This window comes from Cervus elaphus, chromosome 25, assembly GCF_910594005.1.
Source record: "Cervus elaphus chromosome 25, mCerEla1.1, whole genome shotgun sequence".
Classification (NCBI taxonomy): domain Eukaryota; kingdom Metazoa; phylum Chordata; class Mammalia; order Artiodactyla; family Cervidae; genus Cervus; species Cervus elaphus.
In genome coordinates, this window is record NC_057839.1 from 33516296 (window position 1) to 33534491 (window position 18196).

General features: G+C 37.6%; 1 protein-coding gene across 3 annotated transcripts in view; it reads right to left on the bottom strand.

Annotated features, from left to right (window-relative positions):
• The window catches only part of NNT (nicotinamide nucleotide transhydrogenase), an 88590-nt gene that overhangs the window by 22145 nt on the left and 48249 nt on the right, over positions 1-18196 (bottom strand). For all 3 annotated transcript variants that reach the window (XM_043887204.1, XM_043887203.1, XM_043887202.1), the window contains exons 11-18: positions 18015-18176; positions 16806-16916; positions 15749-15894; positions 14350-14545; positions 10804-11037; positions 9538-9698; positions 7804-7983; positions 759-918 (exon numbers count right to left, since the gene is read on the bottom strand). In XM_043887204.1, coding sequence (XP_043743139.1) covers positions 759-918; positions 7804-7983; positions 9538-9698; positions 10804-11037; positions 14350-14545; positions 15749-15894; positions 16806-16916; positions 18015-18176 — 1350 coding nt within the window. The remainder of the gene's footprint in view (positions 1-758; positions 919-7803; positions 7984-9537; positions 9699-10803; positions 11038-14349; positions 14546-15748; positions 15895-16805; positions 16917-18014; positions 18177-18196) is intronic.

Sequence of the window (18196 nt, forward strand, 5' to 3'; positions counted from 1 at the left end):
GTTATTTACATCTTAGTACATAGTCAACCAACAAACTACCCACATGACAAAAATCAATTGATTTTCTTTACAGGAAACTTCTATGATAACATGATAGAGTTAAAATCCTAATCTGAAATCAATGTACTGCCTGTAATAAATGCAATGGCATTCTTTGATGAGTAAGAAGTACTGGGCTAAGCCTCAGGAAATTGGGAAATTGAAGCTTGGGGAGATAAACTGACTTGGGCCACATGTCAATTACTAGAGGCAAAATGAAAAACAGAAGTAAGGTGTTACGACTTCTAGATCAAGTCCTTTCTACTGGACTTGTTGCCTCATCTATGTTGGAAATCACATGATTTTCAATGATTTTTTTAAATATTTACTTTCAGAAAGAAAGATACTAACATTTATCAACCTTTACTGAGTCTAATGAGTGAGTTGAACACTTTCATATACTATCTAATCCTGACATAAGCCCAAACTTTATCAATGAGAAAAAAAATAACCAAGACTCAAAGATCATTTAAATATTTTGTACTGAATCACAGAAAAACACAGGTAGAATCCACTACCTCAATTTATAAAATCTCTATACGATTCCCAAACGATTAACCTAACCAAGAATTCTCAGTACTATTCACTTAGTACACAGGGTTGTTTCTCAATTGCCATTACATTTTCAAAAATGAGTAAGTTCCAACTTGATTTTTCCTATTACAAGAAATTACTTTAAGTGCTTATAGGTTGTTTGCTTTCAGGTTTTGGTTTTTTACCTGGAGTAATAATAATGCTATTAGCTTCTCGAATCATGTCAATTGCATTGTCAAGGCTGATTTCTGTATGCGTGCCAGAAATTTCCATGGGTTTTCCACCAGCTGTTGAAGTGGTACCATAGCCTCCAAGAATCACATTAGCCAGGGAGCGATTCATTGCCTGGAGAGCAAAATTATCAGCTGTGAAAATTTAATCCACACAAATTTTCTGTGAATATGATAGTCAGAGTCAATTAAAGACGTTTACTTGATCACCTAAAACATTTTAACCAAATAAATTTGATCGAGTGTCTGAAAATTATTTCAAAAACTTAAATGATGAAAAGACATCTGGGAAATCACATCATTGTTTTCTACAAAATCAACTTCACACTGATATATTTTCCATCAAAATAAATTTTAGAAAAGCATTTAATGGAAAATTACCAGTGACTTTAACATATATTAAAAAAGTGCTAGTTGCTCAGTCATGTCCAGCTCTTAGCAACCACATGGACTGTAGCCCGCCAGGCTCCTCTGCCCATGGAATTCTCCAGGCAAGAATACTGGAGTGGGTAGCCATTCCCTTTTCCATGGCATCTTCCTGACCCAGGTATCAAACCTGGGTCTCCATCATTGTAGGCAGATTCTTTACCATCTGAGCCACCAGGGGAGGCCCAAAAACTCTGATCTAGTCCTTCTTACCTGTGTACCGACTAAGCAAGTTCTATCTCTATATTGGCATGTATTTCACCTGAGTAAAAGAGAATGAAGGCTATAGAAATTGTACAAGGTGACTCTACCTACCGATATCTCAGGTGAACTCTGCTACAAGTTCAAGCTGTTAAGAGGCAACAGGGAAGAATCAAAGGATAGAGACCCCTATCATTTAGAAGTCTGCTGCCCTCTGCCGTCAAGAAAAAAAAGTGAAGGAGTTGACAATTTCCAAAGCACCTACAGGTCCAAGAAGCGAGAAGAGAAGTGACTGGATTCATCATTAGCCTTTTTAAGTAGTTCACTTCCAAAAAGGTAAATGACGAAGTTTATACCCTGCTTCACTAAAATTTACACCCACCTTTTAACTAGAAAAATCATCTAAGGAAAAAATAAGCGGGAGGCATTTATTGGATGCTCACTTACAATCATCCAACCTGGCATGCTGCAGTTCATTGGGTCGCAGAGTCGGACACGACTGAGCAACTGTACTGAACAATGTAATACAAACACGACTGGACCATGTGACAATAATGTGTTTGAAAACTGTCTGCAGATCTCGAGAGGTGTGGTGGTAAAAAGAAAAAAATTATAGAAATAAAATACCAGAAGCTGAATGTTTTTAGTAATCAAAAGCATTTTCAGAACATTATACATGATCAAAGTAGTCATCTCAAATTATCATAATTGATATCATTTCATAAAAAAATTTCAAACAATTAAATCTTATTTTAAGGGTTTTAATAAACATATCATTGATCCATCATTTATACTATTTTAAAGCTATACAAGTGTCAAACTATACTTTTTTTTAAAAGACAACCCTTTACTATTAAAGAGCAAAAAGCATCTGGAGACTTTCAGTGATAAGTAACACATCAGAGGAGAAAAAAAAACAAACAACTCATCCAAAGATAGGCCAGCCTGCTACCACCTTAGGAGAGAGATTTACATAAACTGCTGAAGTGGGACAGAGAAAAGGCAGGAAAAGAGAAGAGAAGAGGAGAGCCTCACTTATGTTTCAAAGGTGTGGGTCAAAACATCAGAATTTTTAAGTTGCTCCTTTGACCTAACCTCATTTATCAGACATTCACATTTACAGAGCCCAGAGTCTGGTAAATTTGTCTAAGATTATTGCATATAAAATAAAGCTCAGAATATCCTTATGCATATTACTAACAGATAAGAGGATCAGAGAAAAATTAAAGTGATGCTTTTAAGTTCTTCATCCTAATCCAACATGATGTTTCAAATTCTTAACACAACCTCCTCAACTTAAATCCAAAGTTGAATGAAAATCCAAACAGCCATATCGGAGACTTCCCAAACATTCAACATATGCTGATTTTTATAAATCCTTTCCAGTTTTGAATCACAGGATTTTGAAACTAAATTACTAGAAATACGTTCTATCAATTTTTGCCCTTAAAAATGGTTTCAAAGAACAATTTCAAACACTAAAATATTTCTGCTATAATTTTCCTTTAGTGAAACATACAAAAAGGCTCCATCACCTGGATCACATAGTCCCATAAACAGACAGATGACAGAGAAATATGATGTAGAAGATATGACCAATTTACTCTCACTTGGCTTAAAAGGAACCCTTCTTTTCTTCCTATAAAGCTGAATGGAGAAGGAAAGAATTTCTGAGAATATTTAATTAGTGTGTACCCACTTCTGATGGTATCTCACAAGAAAAAAATAGGGAACCACACAGTAATTTAACAATCAAAGTCAACTTGTTAAACACATATCCTCAATTATATCACCATTACACTAATTCCACGTGGTCTCCTAAAAACTAAATCAATCTTCATCTCTGAATTTACCATTGCAACATCATATTTCCAACAAACGTTTAGGGTTTAGGGCTTTGTTCTGCTTCCTTTTTTTATTTTTATTTTTTTTGCTTGCTTGCTTAAGTGACTGATGAGACTACCCTGTGACCACTGATCCACAGCCTGCAGAGTTCCCAAGCTCCAAGACAAAGCATTTGCAACAGTGTCCAGGACTGTTCCTTTTAAGTTACTAAGCCCAATAATGAAAATTGTATGCTATATTAAAGAGATCCTTAATTCACATAATTCCCAGCAAACTAAGAAATAAATACGAAAACAAAGGAAGATCATAAAATAAATAAAACCGAAGCAATAACAACATGTATACCATTGACTAGCATCCCCTCGTTTCAACGCTTTATAGGTACTAATTAGTTGATCACAAGGCAAAAAAAAATTATTTTTGGTTTGGCTTTCATTTACTTCATTCTGCTTTATTTTCACTTGGAAACAAGCAGCAAAGTACAAAAACCAGAGAATTCAGCCTGAGAATGCTGTTGCATTTTTGTAAGCCTTCTATATCCCAAGCCCTAATTTGGACACTATCTCAAGTAAATGAACTGTAAAATCATAAAGAGGTTAATGTCTCTATGACCTCTGGATATAAAGCAAATAATTCATTTGAGCTGGCTATTTAGACACTTTCGATATTTTCTAGTTTTTATAATAATGGGTATTGTGTAACCAAGCAATACTCAGAGGATACCCAAAAGGCTTCTTTGTCAGAACAAAAATTCAATTTTCAGGATGATGGTTACACTTAGGGTCCATTCCACCCCCTCTCACATAATAAAATCACTCTGCTCTGGTTTGGATTTGGATATTTCCTTCAATAAATGATAAAATTATGAAGGCAAACGTACTAGTAATATTAACAGATATTGATAACAGGTAGTATTTCTGCTACCATAACTTCTCGAAGAGGATTCCAAACTGGGAAATGAGCTAATAAAACACTCATTTTAAAATTACTATATTCACTTGAATGTGCCAGGTGCGAAGGCAGGCTCCACAAACACAAAGGCAAATAATAAATGGTGTCTTAAAATATCTTCCTTGTAAAATGAGAATATTTCTTACCTCCAGAATTAGTTTGAGAATTCGGAGTCAATATTTGTAAAGCACCCAGCATAGTATACTACATCCAATTACAAGTAGCTATTTCACTTTTATTATTATTATGAACCACTCTAAGCTGATAAGTACAAGCCATGGATAAACCATTTCTTATAATAAACTAATTGCTTATTATAAGAAACAAGCAATTTCTTATAATAAAGAGAAGAACCAATGAAGATTAATGTGAAAAGTCAGAGAGCAGGAAAATTGAGAAGGAAAGGAAATTTGTACTTTTGAAATATAAAACATGGCAGGCATGTTTTTGTTGTCTTGTTTGTTTTTCAAGAAGTCATAGGAATGGACAGTGAGCAGTAAAACAAACACCCCACACATCATTGGTGGGAGCTTTGACTGGAATGTCCTTTGAAGATCAACTTATCCATATCTACAGCGAACAAAAATATCTTACTCCCTTTGGTCAAGTAATTGTACTCACAGAAATTTGATCTAAGAAAATAATCCATGATGCCTAAGGAGGAATACTGCAGCAAAAAAAAAAAAAATTAAAAACAACTAATATCATGGACTTGGATAAATAAATTATGATATAACTTTGTGATATAATAATATGTAGACACTAAAATTTATTGGTAAGAAAATTAAACGTTAACATAGAATGTATTTAAACATATACATATGAAAAAAGATAAGAATTAAGACTAATGTTAACCAGTTAAGTGGTAATGGGATTATAGATTATTTTATATCCTTATTTATCCTTTTCTATTTTCTTAATGAAAGATGTTTCATTAAATATCATTTATTTTTGTAATCAAATAATATTTTTTAAAAAATTAAAGCTTCAACTGTTCTTGATTCCAAATTACTACAATTTGCTATTATAGAGTAGCAATCTGACCCAGTGTGATTTCTATGGTCACAGACTGCTATGAGCCCTTATTAACCTTATATACAATACAGGTATTAAAAACTATCTGAGGTATGCTAACAGTAAATGACATGCCTGAGGCAGTGAAAGTAAAAAAGAACAGCAAAAACAGGTCAATAAATATGAAAGAACAGATAAAAATTTAGAGAAAGATGACATAACTGCAAAAGTACATTGGAAGGACTGAAGCTGAAGCTCCAATACTTCAGCCACCTGACGCGACTGAAAAACAAAGAGATGCTGTCACTGCAGAAACACATGCGGAAAAGGGTACTTTCAACAAGTGCCTTTTATACCTTATTCTAGCTAAAGCTATAGAGGTGCTATTTCAAAACTTGTTATAGTTACTATAACAACAGAAGAAACCCAGTGCAAGGGACAGAGAGGAAATAAAAGACACAGAAATGTGCGGAATACTGCTGATAAATTGAAGAACCTCACTGTGGTGCAGGAGGAGACTCCTCAAAGTCCCTTGGACAGCAAGGAGATTAAACCAGTCAATCTCAAGGGAAATTAACCCTGAATAGTCATTGGAAGGACTGATGCGGAAGCTGAAGCTCCAGTATTTTGGTCATCTGATGCAAACAGCCGACTCACTGGAAAAGTTCCTGATGCTGGGAAAGACTGAGGCTAGAAGGAGAAAGGGGCGTCAAAGGATGAGATGGCTGGATGGCATCACCGATGCAATGGACATGAACTTGGGCAAACTTCAGGAGATGGTGAGGGAAAGAGAGGCCTGGTGTGCTGCTGTCCATGGAGTCACAAAGAGTTGGACACGACTGGGTGACTGAACAACAGCAACAAGGAAAACCATTTAAGAGAAAAAGAATAAAGATTAGAAGGCAGCCGTGCTGACTTCTCAAGAACTATATACAAGTCCCCCCTTCCTCTCCCCACTGGCCTTGTAAAAATTCAAATCCTCCCATCTAATTTTAAAATTAGTATTTGACATCAACCATAAGTTTAAGTGGGACTTCCCAAGGTGGTGCTAGAGGTAAAGAATCTGCCTGCCAATGCAGGAGATGCAAGAAACGCGGGTTCAATCCCTGGGGCAGGAAGATCCCCTGTAGTAGGAAATGGCAACCACTTCAGTATTCTTGCCTGGAAAAATCCATAGACAGAGGAGCCTGGCGTGCTAGAGTCTGGGGCCGCAAAGAGGACACAACTGTATTAGTGACAATCTGCTGCCCCCCGCTGGTCATTCAAATTTACCAAATGAAGCAAGAAAACTATAATACAACTGAATAAATTTTTCTTCTTTATAAACATTTGCTTTAAAAAAAATACTCCAAAGCCTGACACTCTTCCAATAGGAAACACCTTTTCAAACTCCTTGAACAACTTAAAGGATTTTATTTTGAAACCTCTCAGCTGGTTTTGAACTCAGGCTTTCAAATTTTTGTACTTACAGTATGTCCAAAGGAAACTAATTTTTTATTATGAAAAGATAATTTTAGCATTCAATTTTAAATTAAAACATAAAGAGAAACTCTGAGTTGTAAAATAAGGGCTATTAAAATTCTAATAAAGGTGGAGTCATTTTTCTGCCTGAGTGATCAATCAGTATAAAGGCAATTCTGACTTCACCCAGTTTCATGCTTGTCTTTTCACAGTCTTTCAAAACTATTATTTAGAGAATGATATCTATCATTTGAAATAGTGCTTTAGTCAAAACTTTATATTTGCAGGTTATCTTCTTGCCATTAAGAAGAGAACTAGAAACAAAAAAGAAGCTAGGAAGTATTTGTTTTGTTAATTTTTTTTCAAACCATGCTGACCACAAAACTTCAAGATAGGCACTCTCACAGATGACCAGTGGGAGTGTAAATTGCAGCATGCTTTCTGGAAACCACATGACAAAAAGAAGACAAAGCCCAAAAAATGAGCTTTTCACTTCTAGGAATCATCCTAAGACAAAAATCAGAAGTGCCAAAATGTGCTTACGTACGAGAAAGAAATATCAAACAACACTAAAGGTAAAGCATGGGGGAAAAATTAAATCTTGAATATCCATATGATAGATTAACATGAAACCCTAAAAACAGTATTTAAACAGCATTTTTAATATAAGCAGCAAAACTATCACTTGGAAGATTAAAAAAATTAAACAAAAATCCTATGGACAGAGGAGCCTGGCAGGCTACAGTCCATGGAGTCACAAAGAGTCAGACACAACTGAGCAACTAACACACAGCATACAATATGACCAGACAAGTAACACAGAGATCTGTAATACACAAAGAAAAAATCAGAAAATAAAATCTTAAGTGTTTTAATCACCAGATGAAGTTAGAAGATTTTTGTCTTTATATTTAATTTTATAAATTATCTACACTCAGGTACTTTACCAGCAGTCTGGCAAATTCATTCAAACGAAACACTCCAATATTTCTGCTAGACAGAAAAAGAACTGACACAGTCATTTCTGCTGCAAATAACAGAAATAACAGACAGGTCCTGATTTTCAGAACAGTATCTCCTCCTTCACTGGCTGCTTCCTTACCACACACATGATGTAGGACAGGATCGCGCCGGAGGAGCCGATAAGCGCACCCACGATGGTCAGCAGGTTGTTGTTGAGCAGGAAGCCCTCCGCACACAGGGCCCAGCCTGAGTAGCTGTTGAGCACAGTGATGACCACGGGCATGTCGGCACCCCCAATGGCAGCCGTCAAAGTCACGCCCTAGTACAGAAACCAGAGTGGAATTCAAAATCTACACATTGGAAAGGAACCTCTGACACTGGGCACTGTGGTTCATAATCATTCCAGTTTTCCAACTAATACATTTACACGTAAATTCCATGCCTGGGAATGACCCCTATCAGACCGACTCTCCTACAGATATAACAAGTAAAAACACTGAACCACGTTTTCCACCTGCAAAAAATAAAATCCCCAAATACCTAAGAGGCACTAACCATGAGCAGGCAGAAACTGGAGAGGGGTCTACACTTGGAAAAAAGTAATAGCATTGAGTTGATGTTACAGTTTTTATGACTCTAGCTGATGAGCAAGGAGGGTCCTGTCGGTGCCAAGAGAAGCAGCTAAAACTTAAATACAAGCCCAGTCTTAACTGGCTTGAAAATCTGAGGGTACAGTTTTGGGTGACTTAGCAATTACTCACTCCTGTCCAAACTGTCACGTGACACCTTTATTGCTCTGGGGTCTTCTCACTGGATCAATGTTTCAGTCAATAGGAATTTAAAGAGACAAGGGTTTCAGTTCTGTGCATTGGTGCCTGCCGTGTGACAAACCCTCTAAAACAAAACAAGCGTCAAAGATACCTCGCCCATTAGTTGCTCTCACACTTGATGCAAGCTCCGAGATCAAGCCAAATAATCATATAAGGGATGACAGAAGATGAGATGGCTGGATGGCATCACCAACTCGATGGACATGAGTTTGAGCAATCTCTGGGAGTTGGTGATGGACAGGGAAGCTTGGCATGCTGCAGTCCATGGGGTCGCAAAGAGTCGGACACGACTGAGAGACTGAACTAAGCTGAAGCAATTACTACATGTCTAACTTTGTGCTAAGCACCACAGATGATTTTTAAAATTTTTAACATAAACTTCGTGAATGAAGTATACACTAAGAGTATACTAGACAAACATGAAGCAATCCGTGAACGACACAGAGCTAATTCAGCAGAGCCATACACTGCTATAACAGAATGCTAAATTGTGACATACAGACACACAGAATACTGTATGTACCCACATACTAAATGCAATAACCAGAGAGGAAGAGGAAGACCAACCTATCCTAGGAGGTTTCTCTGAACTCCCCCACTGAACACACAGGGTTTAATAAATGCAGTTCATTTTATATGACTATTTGGCTTGATATCAGAGCTTCCGGCAAATGTGAGGGCAACCAATGGATCTCTCTGACACTTGTTTTATTTTAGAGGGCTTGTCACAGAGCAGGCACCTAATGAACAGAACTGAAACTCTTGGCTCTTTAAATTCCTACTGACTGATTCATTGATCCAGTAAAAAGACCCCAGAGCAATAAAGGTGTCACATGTGACAGTCTGGACAGGGGTAAGTGAAGAGAAGGAGAATTTTATTCTTACACTTTTCTATATTGTTCAAACTCTACGAAGATGAACACATAACAGCATATTAAAACATCCATCAGGGGTCTTAATGAGACAGAAATAAGGTTAGACTGTAACCTAATAAAATACTTAGTTCCTCACTAAGAACGTGCTTTCCATCTCTGACCTCTTACCATGACAGCAGAGAGGGCTGAGACAGAGCCCAGACAGGTGATGCCGGTGGTGAAGCTGGGGTCCATCATGAAGGGGATGATCCCACCCACGCTAGCGGCCAGCAGGCCCGCGTTGAGGAGGTGCCTCCCAGGGAGCAGCAGAGGGGCGGACTTCAGGATTCCTAGGGCGGAGGATGGGGCCATTAGAATGCAAGACGTGTCCCAAGAAATCCCCTCAAACACTCTAAGTCATTTAATCATAAGCTACAAAATGTAATATTAGGATAAAAACATGCTACTTAAAATAGCACTTTATATCACCAGCTACTGAAACATGAAAGCATACACTAGAGTTCTTACATATAAACATTAATGGAAGTGGGGAAAGTATGGCTCAGCTTAACTGTCCTTTGATCACACAAGTTCTTTACTCTTTGTCGTGGAATCATGAGAAGTGATTTTTCTTCCCCAGATGACCAATACAGAAGTTAAGTGTGGTCTTATTTACTTAAAACTTCAAAACAGTCCTAGACCATTTGTTTTTCTGATTCTATCAACTGAGCCCAAGGGAGAAGGGTCCTTGTTTGCTAGCTGCTTTTAAAGACAGAGTATATCATAGGCATTAAGCTCTTCTGTGATTTTTAAGTTTCATGATGTTCCCCACTTAATTCTAATGACTTGATTACTGAGAGGCAAGATCAGGTTTTTAAATCACAAACTTGTTTTTCCAGAGACTCATGTTTTCATGAAAACACTGAAAGCAGAAAGAGGTGTTTTTTTTTCCCTCCACTTCTATCTTCATGGTTGGCGTTAATGGTAGCCAAAGCTGCCACACTAGACCCCTAAAATGTGTATTTATTTTCAAAGTAAGTACTGTATACTAATCACACAAATTTATTCAATAAGCCTCTCTCTATTCTGGGAAATGTATAAAGTTCATTTCTGTGAATGCTATACAGCCATCTCTAAACAAGGATTATGAAGCCGTCATTTTGTTCATATGTATCATCAAGTGTCAACTAGTCCCTGTAGGCAAATTTCTGTGCACTAGTATCCTCCACGAGCTGTCTGCAGAAGCCTTGGCTTCAAAGTTTTGTGAGATTTGTAAAGACCAATAAAGAGAAGCCAACTTTATTGAGAAAAAAAACTTTCATAGTGTTTCCCAGAGTCATACAAATACTCTTCGCCTAATAGGTTCTGCTACTAAGCCATTTTCTGAAATTGAAATGGACCCCTGAACACCCTAAACAATAGATATTCACCTCCATGTTACACTGGATCGCTTACCCTGCAATTTTCCGTAGGCAACGAGAGACCCACTGAAGGTGACCCCGCCGATGTAAGTACCGAGGTAGGCCACAATCTTGGTGAGGTTGGCTGCTGCATCCGTAGCGAAATGCGGATATTCTACAACGTACTCAGCTATGCAAGTGAGCACGGCTGCCAGTCCCACTAAACTGTGGAAAGCAGCAACCAACTGAGGTAAATCAGAGATCTGGATGCGCTTTGCAATTGTCAATCCTGTCAGGAAATGGAAGTCAAAGAAAAGTTAAAGCAGGACAGACCTTTGAGAAATAATCCAATAAAGCCCACAATTAAATATTACTTGGCTACAGGAAAGAAGGAAATCTTGTCACTGGAACAACATGAATGGACCTTTAGGGCATTATGCTAAGTGAAATAAGCCAGACAAAGAAAGACAAATACCATATGATCTCACTTATGTGTGGAATCTGAACTAACAAACAAGCTCACAGATACAGACAACAAATTGGTGACTGCCAGAGGCAGGAGGTAAAGGGTGAGCAGAATGGGTGAATGGGATCAAAAGGTACAAACGACCCGTTATAAAATGAGTAAGTCCTGGGGGTGGAATGTACAGCATGGTGCTATAGTTAATAATAAAGCTGTATTGCAGATTGAGGTGCTAAGAGAGTAGATCTTAAAAGTCCTCATCACAAGAAAAAAAATTTTATGTATGGTGACAAATGTTAGACTTATTGCAGCAATCATTTTGCAAGATATATATATGTATATATCAAATTATTATGTTGTAGATCTGAAACTAGTATGATATTATATGTCAATTATTCCTCAGTTTAAAAAAAGACAACACTAAGGTTATCCATCATTGTCATTAATAACTATTTATCTACTTCCTCGCAAAAATCTCTCTTACAGGACTATCCAGGCAAGAACATTGGCTTAAATATTAAATACCCTTTCATATAGCAGGTTCTTTCAACCACCTCACCAATGCCAACTCTAAAGAACCCAAACACATAGCATCAACTTCTCCTTACAACCTCTGAACATTCTCCTAGACTAACACTTCTTCAGATTACTTAAAGTTCCAACTAAACTCCTTAAATTCTCCCCACTGTATGAACAGCCCAGGCTCCCTTCCCTATTAGGCATCACTTGCCCCTGAGCACGCAAGGAACAGCTGGAATGAAGGTGGCCTTGGCTTTCAGGTGGGCAGAAGGAAGCCAAGTCCAAAGGTAATGAAATGCAAATATCTGAACAGAAAACAACCAAACCAGGAGACTCTGGAGTTACCTGGCTACAGGCAGACGGTACAGAGGACTGGGTCTCGTAGTATTTGCAAAGACCACATCTAAAGGTTTTCCTGCCATGAACCTACAGCACAAGCATTTTCCTTCAAGTGCCTTTCCAGGGACTGTAAGAAAGTATGCACAGCTTTCCCAGAGAAATAAAACAGGAGACGTAAAGCTAAAGCTGTGCTGCTAAGCATTTAACCACCAGCCTCCCAGGATAAAAACAGGTGTGAGTGCCTGGATGGGAGGGGAGTTTGGGGGGAAATGGAAACATGTGTATGTATGACCGAGTCCCTTCACTGTTCACCAAAAACTATCACAACATTGTTAATCGGCTATACCACAATACAAAATAAGTTTTAAAAAGTGAATAGATTAGAGAATGCTCCTTTTTCCTATTCTCAAAAAAGATTCATGTAAAAGTGGTGTTTCATTTTTCCCTTAACTATTTAGAAAAATTCACTAGTAAAACTGTATGAACTTAACTTTTCTGAAAGGATGCTTTTTTGTTTCAATTTCAATAGATGTAAATTTTTACTATAAATTTTTAAATCTCAGCCTGTATCACTCTTGGGGATATATAGTTATAAAATTATGAATAACACCTATTTTATTACCTTTAATATAGTTTATTATCTTTTTATTACCTTTTTAATAGCTGTAGGTCTAAGTCATTACTTTCTTATCCACTGAAATGATATATACAATTATATACATCATTATACATATATTTTTATTACTCTTACCAATCTTAGAATATTGTCGATTTTATACTTAAATAAATGAACTTTAAGTTTTTTTAAAAAAATGTGTGTGTGTAAATACAGAAGTTTTTACTCATAAAAATGTATGTAGTACACAAGTTTCAAAAAATAAAAATATATACAATATTCCTTTTTTTTTTCATTTATTTTTATTAGTTGGAGGCTAATTACTTTACAATACTGTAGTGGTTTTTGCCATAAATTGACATGAATCAGCCATGGATTTACATGTGTTCCCCATCCTGATCCCCCCTCCCACCTCCCACAATATTCTTTATTGTAAGCTTCATCTAGCCAATTGGCTTTCACAGAATGCTTTTGTTGATTTTTGCCAAACTCTGGTATCTGCAGCCAACCTAGTGTTTGCAGCTGATGAATGAGTATAGTTTCCACATGAATGCTGGTTGAGATTTTTGTTTACTTTAACAAATAAAATGACAGTGAAACAATGAGATGCATATAAGAACTTCACTCATTGTCAACTATGTGAGTGGGAATTCTGCTGAATCTGAAAATAGTTTCCAAATACTAGAAGAATATTCTATTTTTTTGTGCAATTCATAATATAATGGCTACAGACAAAACACACATTTAAGTTTAAACTGCATTAACATTTTCTCCATCACTCTCTTAGGTCTGGACAATCAACAAAACAGTAAATGAATCCCAGATTTGTAGCATTTGTTGACTTATATGGTGTAAATACAACTGCCATGGCTGATCTGAAGCTACAATGTGATGGCATTAAATATGGATTCAGGAAGAGATGCACAGAAGCCCATATTACATAATATTTCTACCACACAGACATAAGACACATGGATAATCTCAAAAGTGGGGATAATAAAAGCTAGTTAATTCATTAGTGTGTTCAGGATTATTACCTTTGTTTCTAATTTATTTAGTTTTAAGTTTATATAATTTGATTTTTTATAATGGCTGGGTTAACAACCAGCTCAAAAGATTCCTGAAAATTTAACAATCAACCCCAACACGTCACTGAATAAAACTAAACCAGTGGTTTTCCTGCTGGCACACGTTTTCCACGTTTTTAACAGGTATGAAGCCGGATCGTCTGCTGTTATTTAAACCCAGCAGAATAAAACATGAACCTACAGGCAGTACACACATACAAGTATTCTAATCTCCTGTTCTATTATCAGCTAAACGAACAGTCAGTAAAGGAAAACAAGAACTGAGTAAAGGCACTTCTTAGCCCACTTTTGTGACACAGTTCATACTACTCAATGTTTTAAAATGTTTATTTCTGAATGACAATTATAGTACCAACTGTGTGACTTTTGCCAAAATATTTACTGAAGCAACTTCCATTCAGGCAACTTAATTCCTTTATCAATATGGGCTTCAAACAGATACATATATATTCAGAAACTGAACTGCAACTAAAAGTTCTTACTCCTAACAATGTATTCCTAAATCTCTGAGCCTAACTGCCATCAGGTTTTCAAAGGGCATGGGTTTATATCAAGGCAGAACCCACAAGTGCTTACCAATGGTACCGCCCAAAGCCATCGCTCCAGACATCTGAGCTAACAATTCTGGACACGGTTTCAGGCCTCCGAGGGTGGCTGCCAGGCCTCCGGCCACCCCAATCATGCCCAAGGCATTGCCAAGACGTGCAGTCCCCTGGGTGGAAAGCCCAGCCAGGGCACCAACACAGCAAAGGCCAGAGCCCAGGTACATAATCTTTTCAAAGGAAAAGGAAGAAACAGAGAGGTTATCAAAAACATTCAGTCCATCAGCTTAAAGAGAACTTCCTTTGAGGAAACGTGATTCTCTAAAGACATTTCTAGGGACAACTTTAAAGTTAAAAGAGCCAATATGATCTCTTCTTTTAATATTTCAATATATATTCCTATCCATTGGGGATATTAACATACTAAATACTTTAAATTGTACTTGCAATTAAACCATTTACGTACACTGATCTCTTCTGATAAAAGTACCTAAATTTAAATGGAGTTATTACGAGATCTAGACCTGACCCAATGTTACAGGGGAGCCAGCCCCGTGAGGTTGTAAGTGCCAGAGACCATGCTATATACATTGTATAAGTTATAACCCAGTCTCTTGAGATTCACAGGAGGAAAGAAGCATCATCCTCATTTTATAAAAGAGAAAATCCATGCCTAAAGAGGCTACATAATTTTTCTAAGGGCAAATGATAAGTAAATAGCAAATCTGGGATGCTGACATAAATCTCCCTGACTCACTGCTTTAACTCTTCTCAAAGACTGATGTTCATTCAACAAATACATGTTAGAAACAGCAGAAACTAAGAGGGACATGATTTTTCAGCTGTCAGAGAGGCTGCATTCTACAATAGTCATTGAAAAGAAAGGTATGACTGAGCTCAGAACAAAGCTGAATCTCTATTATAAATTATATTTAGACACAGAACTTTCAGAGTTCAACTTGATTATTTCTGTTTTCCTATGCAGCATTCATTTTTAAATTTTCTTTTTTAAATGCGCTGGTGTAACATCTGCCGGATCCATAGATGAAGAAAATAAATAGGAAAAGGACTTGATAGTATTTTAATAAAACATTTTCAAATTCTTAACTGATTATTTCATTGTCTCCCCACAACAATCTAGCTAGGTACATAAAAAGGACACTTATAACCTTCTTGAATCTTTTTACAAGTGGAAAAATGTAGGGACAAACAGGTAAAGCCATATTTGCAGAGTTAGCGAGCAAAGCTGTCTCTAGAATCCAGGGTCCTGATTCTTAGAGGATGAGAATGTTCTATTTGATCAAGATGCTTCAAGAGTTACTGTTATATTTGATTAGAGAAATGCGATTTTTGGTAATGGTAATGGTAATGGTAATCTCACTCGGACAAAGACACAGTACCAAAACAAGAAAGCTTTCAAAAGAGATTCTCACCTGTTCAATGTTATAACCACTGTAGAGGGAGGCTAAATATCCTCCAACAAAGGTACCAGCAGGGAGCAGATACAGGTAATTATACTCCGGAGGGTCAGTGGGACGCTTGAACATGTCCAGCATTCTCTGAGTCACCAGAAAGCCACCTTATCAAAGTAAATATAAAACAAAAAGAGGTATCTTAAGCAACATAATTTTTAAAGCGCTATAATTTTTCTATGATAAGCATAACTTTATCATCTAGGAATACCTACCATTTTAAGTTAATATTTTAAAACCTCAAAAATAGAAGTTATTCTATCATTTGAGCCAGTTACATTGAAGGGGGAACCCCAGAGACATTCAGGAAGAAAATCTGCTATCAGAGCACAGAACCAACTATTTCTGCATGACTAAAAATAAATTAGCTCTTCAAACAGCTCAGGAAAGTAAAAGATCAAAAGGCCAGTATTTTTTTTTTCTTATAGGTTATTCTATTTGTTAAACCCTAAAATAAGTAATTTTAAAAAATACCATATCAGCAGGTACTAGGTCTGCTGGACACATTAAAGAATTTTTAGCTACAAAACAGCATCAAATGAGTTTCATACACAAGTCATGTGCTAGGCTTTCAGTTTTCAGGAACATGGGACAGGATAACGCAAAAGGCTAAAGTTTTATCTAAAATTATACTTATTTAAAGATGCTATGGTGATAGATCTAAGTCAGCTTAATTCAAAACTATGCATGCAATAACCTTCCAGTTAACCTTAAGCAAGACATCATTTTATTTGTTCGTTTTGGGGCACCCAGGGATAGGGGTGCTCTTTTATCAAATAGTTTCTAAAAATTACCAATAGGCAAAAATAACCAATTCCCCCTCACACAGAGCATTTATAATCTGAGTGAAACATTTTTTTAAAAGGCATGATAAAATTCCTAAAATCAGAATGCTTATTTTATACTTAATTATTTTCTATATTTAATATAAATATTTTAACAAATATATATCATTTTATATTTGCTTCTCATGTCTCCACCAAAAACAGCACTCTGGGTTCTTTCCCTGTCCTCGTACCTGCAATGTTGACTGAGGATATGAATGTAGCAAGAGCAGCAAGGCCCTGAGAAGTTGTGGAAGGATACAAGTGTCCTCCCATCAGCACCAACCCACCGACTGCGGTCAACCCTGGGAAGAAACAAGGATGTGGTGAATAGAAACAATCACGCTGCCAAAGCAAATGTCATCGGTGAAAAGCTCACAAGCACAACACCATAAAGGAGAAAGTTCTCATACACATTCTCACTGAAGTACTTTTGTGGGCAAAGAGTTGCAAAACATTTTCTCTTTCTGCGTAAGAATTTTAACCTTGAACTTTCTAGCTCTGTTCCCCTGATAAAGATATAAAGCAATAATGTTATTAGATAACATCGCTTGTGGTGGAAAGGGACCTCTGCTGGATACGAAGCATCCGAACTGGAAAATGCTATACATGAACTAAAAATATATGATGGTGAGAGCCACAGCTTTGGGCTTTCCCGAGCAGAGTACTTCTTGGAATTGGACTTGTTCCCAGTGGGGATTTCCTGGTGGCTCGGACATAAAGAATCCGCCTGCAATGTGGGAGACCTGGGTTTGATCCCTAGGTTGGGAAGATCCGCCCCCGGAGAAGGGAATGGCAACCCACTCCAGTATTCTTGCCTGGAGAATTCCATGGACAGAGGAGCCTGGCGGGGCTACAGTCCATGGAGTTCCAAAGAGTCGGACACATCTGAGCGACTTTCACCTCACTGGTGGAGATCCTGAAAGCTATGCCTGTGGCAAGATGCCCACCAGGGCCATGAGGTTTCTGAGCCAGGGCGGCTCCTATATCTGTCCAATGTGGGTCTCATTCCTCAGATCTAAGCCATCGCTAGGGACCACAGAGAACAACAGTGTTAGGAAGAGCCGTATACACTACTGCATGAACTGTCATGCTCCTGTGAAACACTGCTTCCAAATTTCTTTGGAGGAATCATTTCTTTAAAGGAAATCATAACTGAAAGAAGAAACAGTGGCTCTGCCCTGCTTGAAATGGGGGCAGCCCAAAGGCTTGACACACCTCCCTGGCCTCTTCCTTCCAACCCCACCCCTCTACCTCTGGGAGCCCAAGTCACCACAACCACCACCACGATGCCAAGCCCTACGATTTGGAAACACAGACTTTATAAACCTCATGGAAAGCACTCTGTGAGTTGAATAAGCCCTTGAAAACCTAAGATGTGAGGAAACAAGAGGGGAACAAACCTGAGATTGCATTAGTCACAGACATCAGCGGTGAGTGGAGAGCGGGAGTCACTCCCCAGACAGTGTGGTAGCCCACGATGCCGGCCAAGCCGAAAGTGGTCACCATCTGGGAAAAGGCTAAATTAGGAGCCGCGATGCCCAAACCTAGTATCCCAGTGAGACCTGGAGAAAGAGGAAAGAGT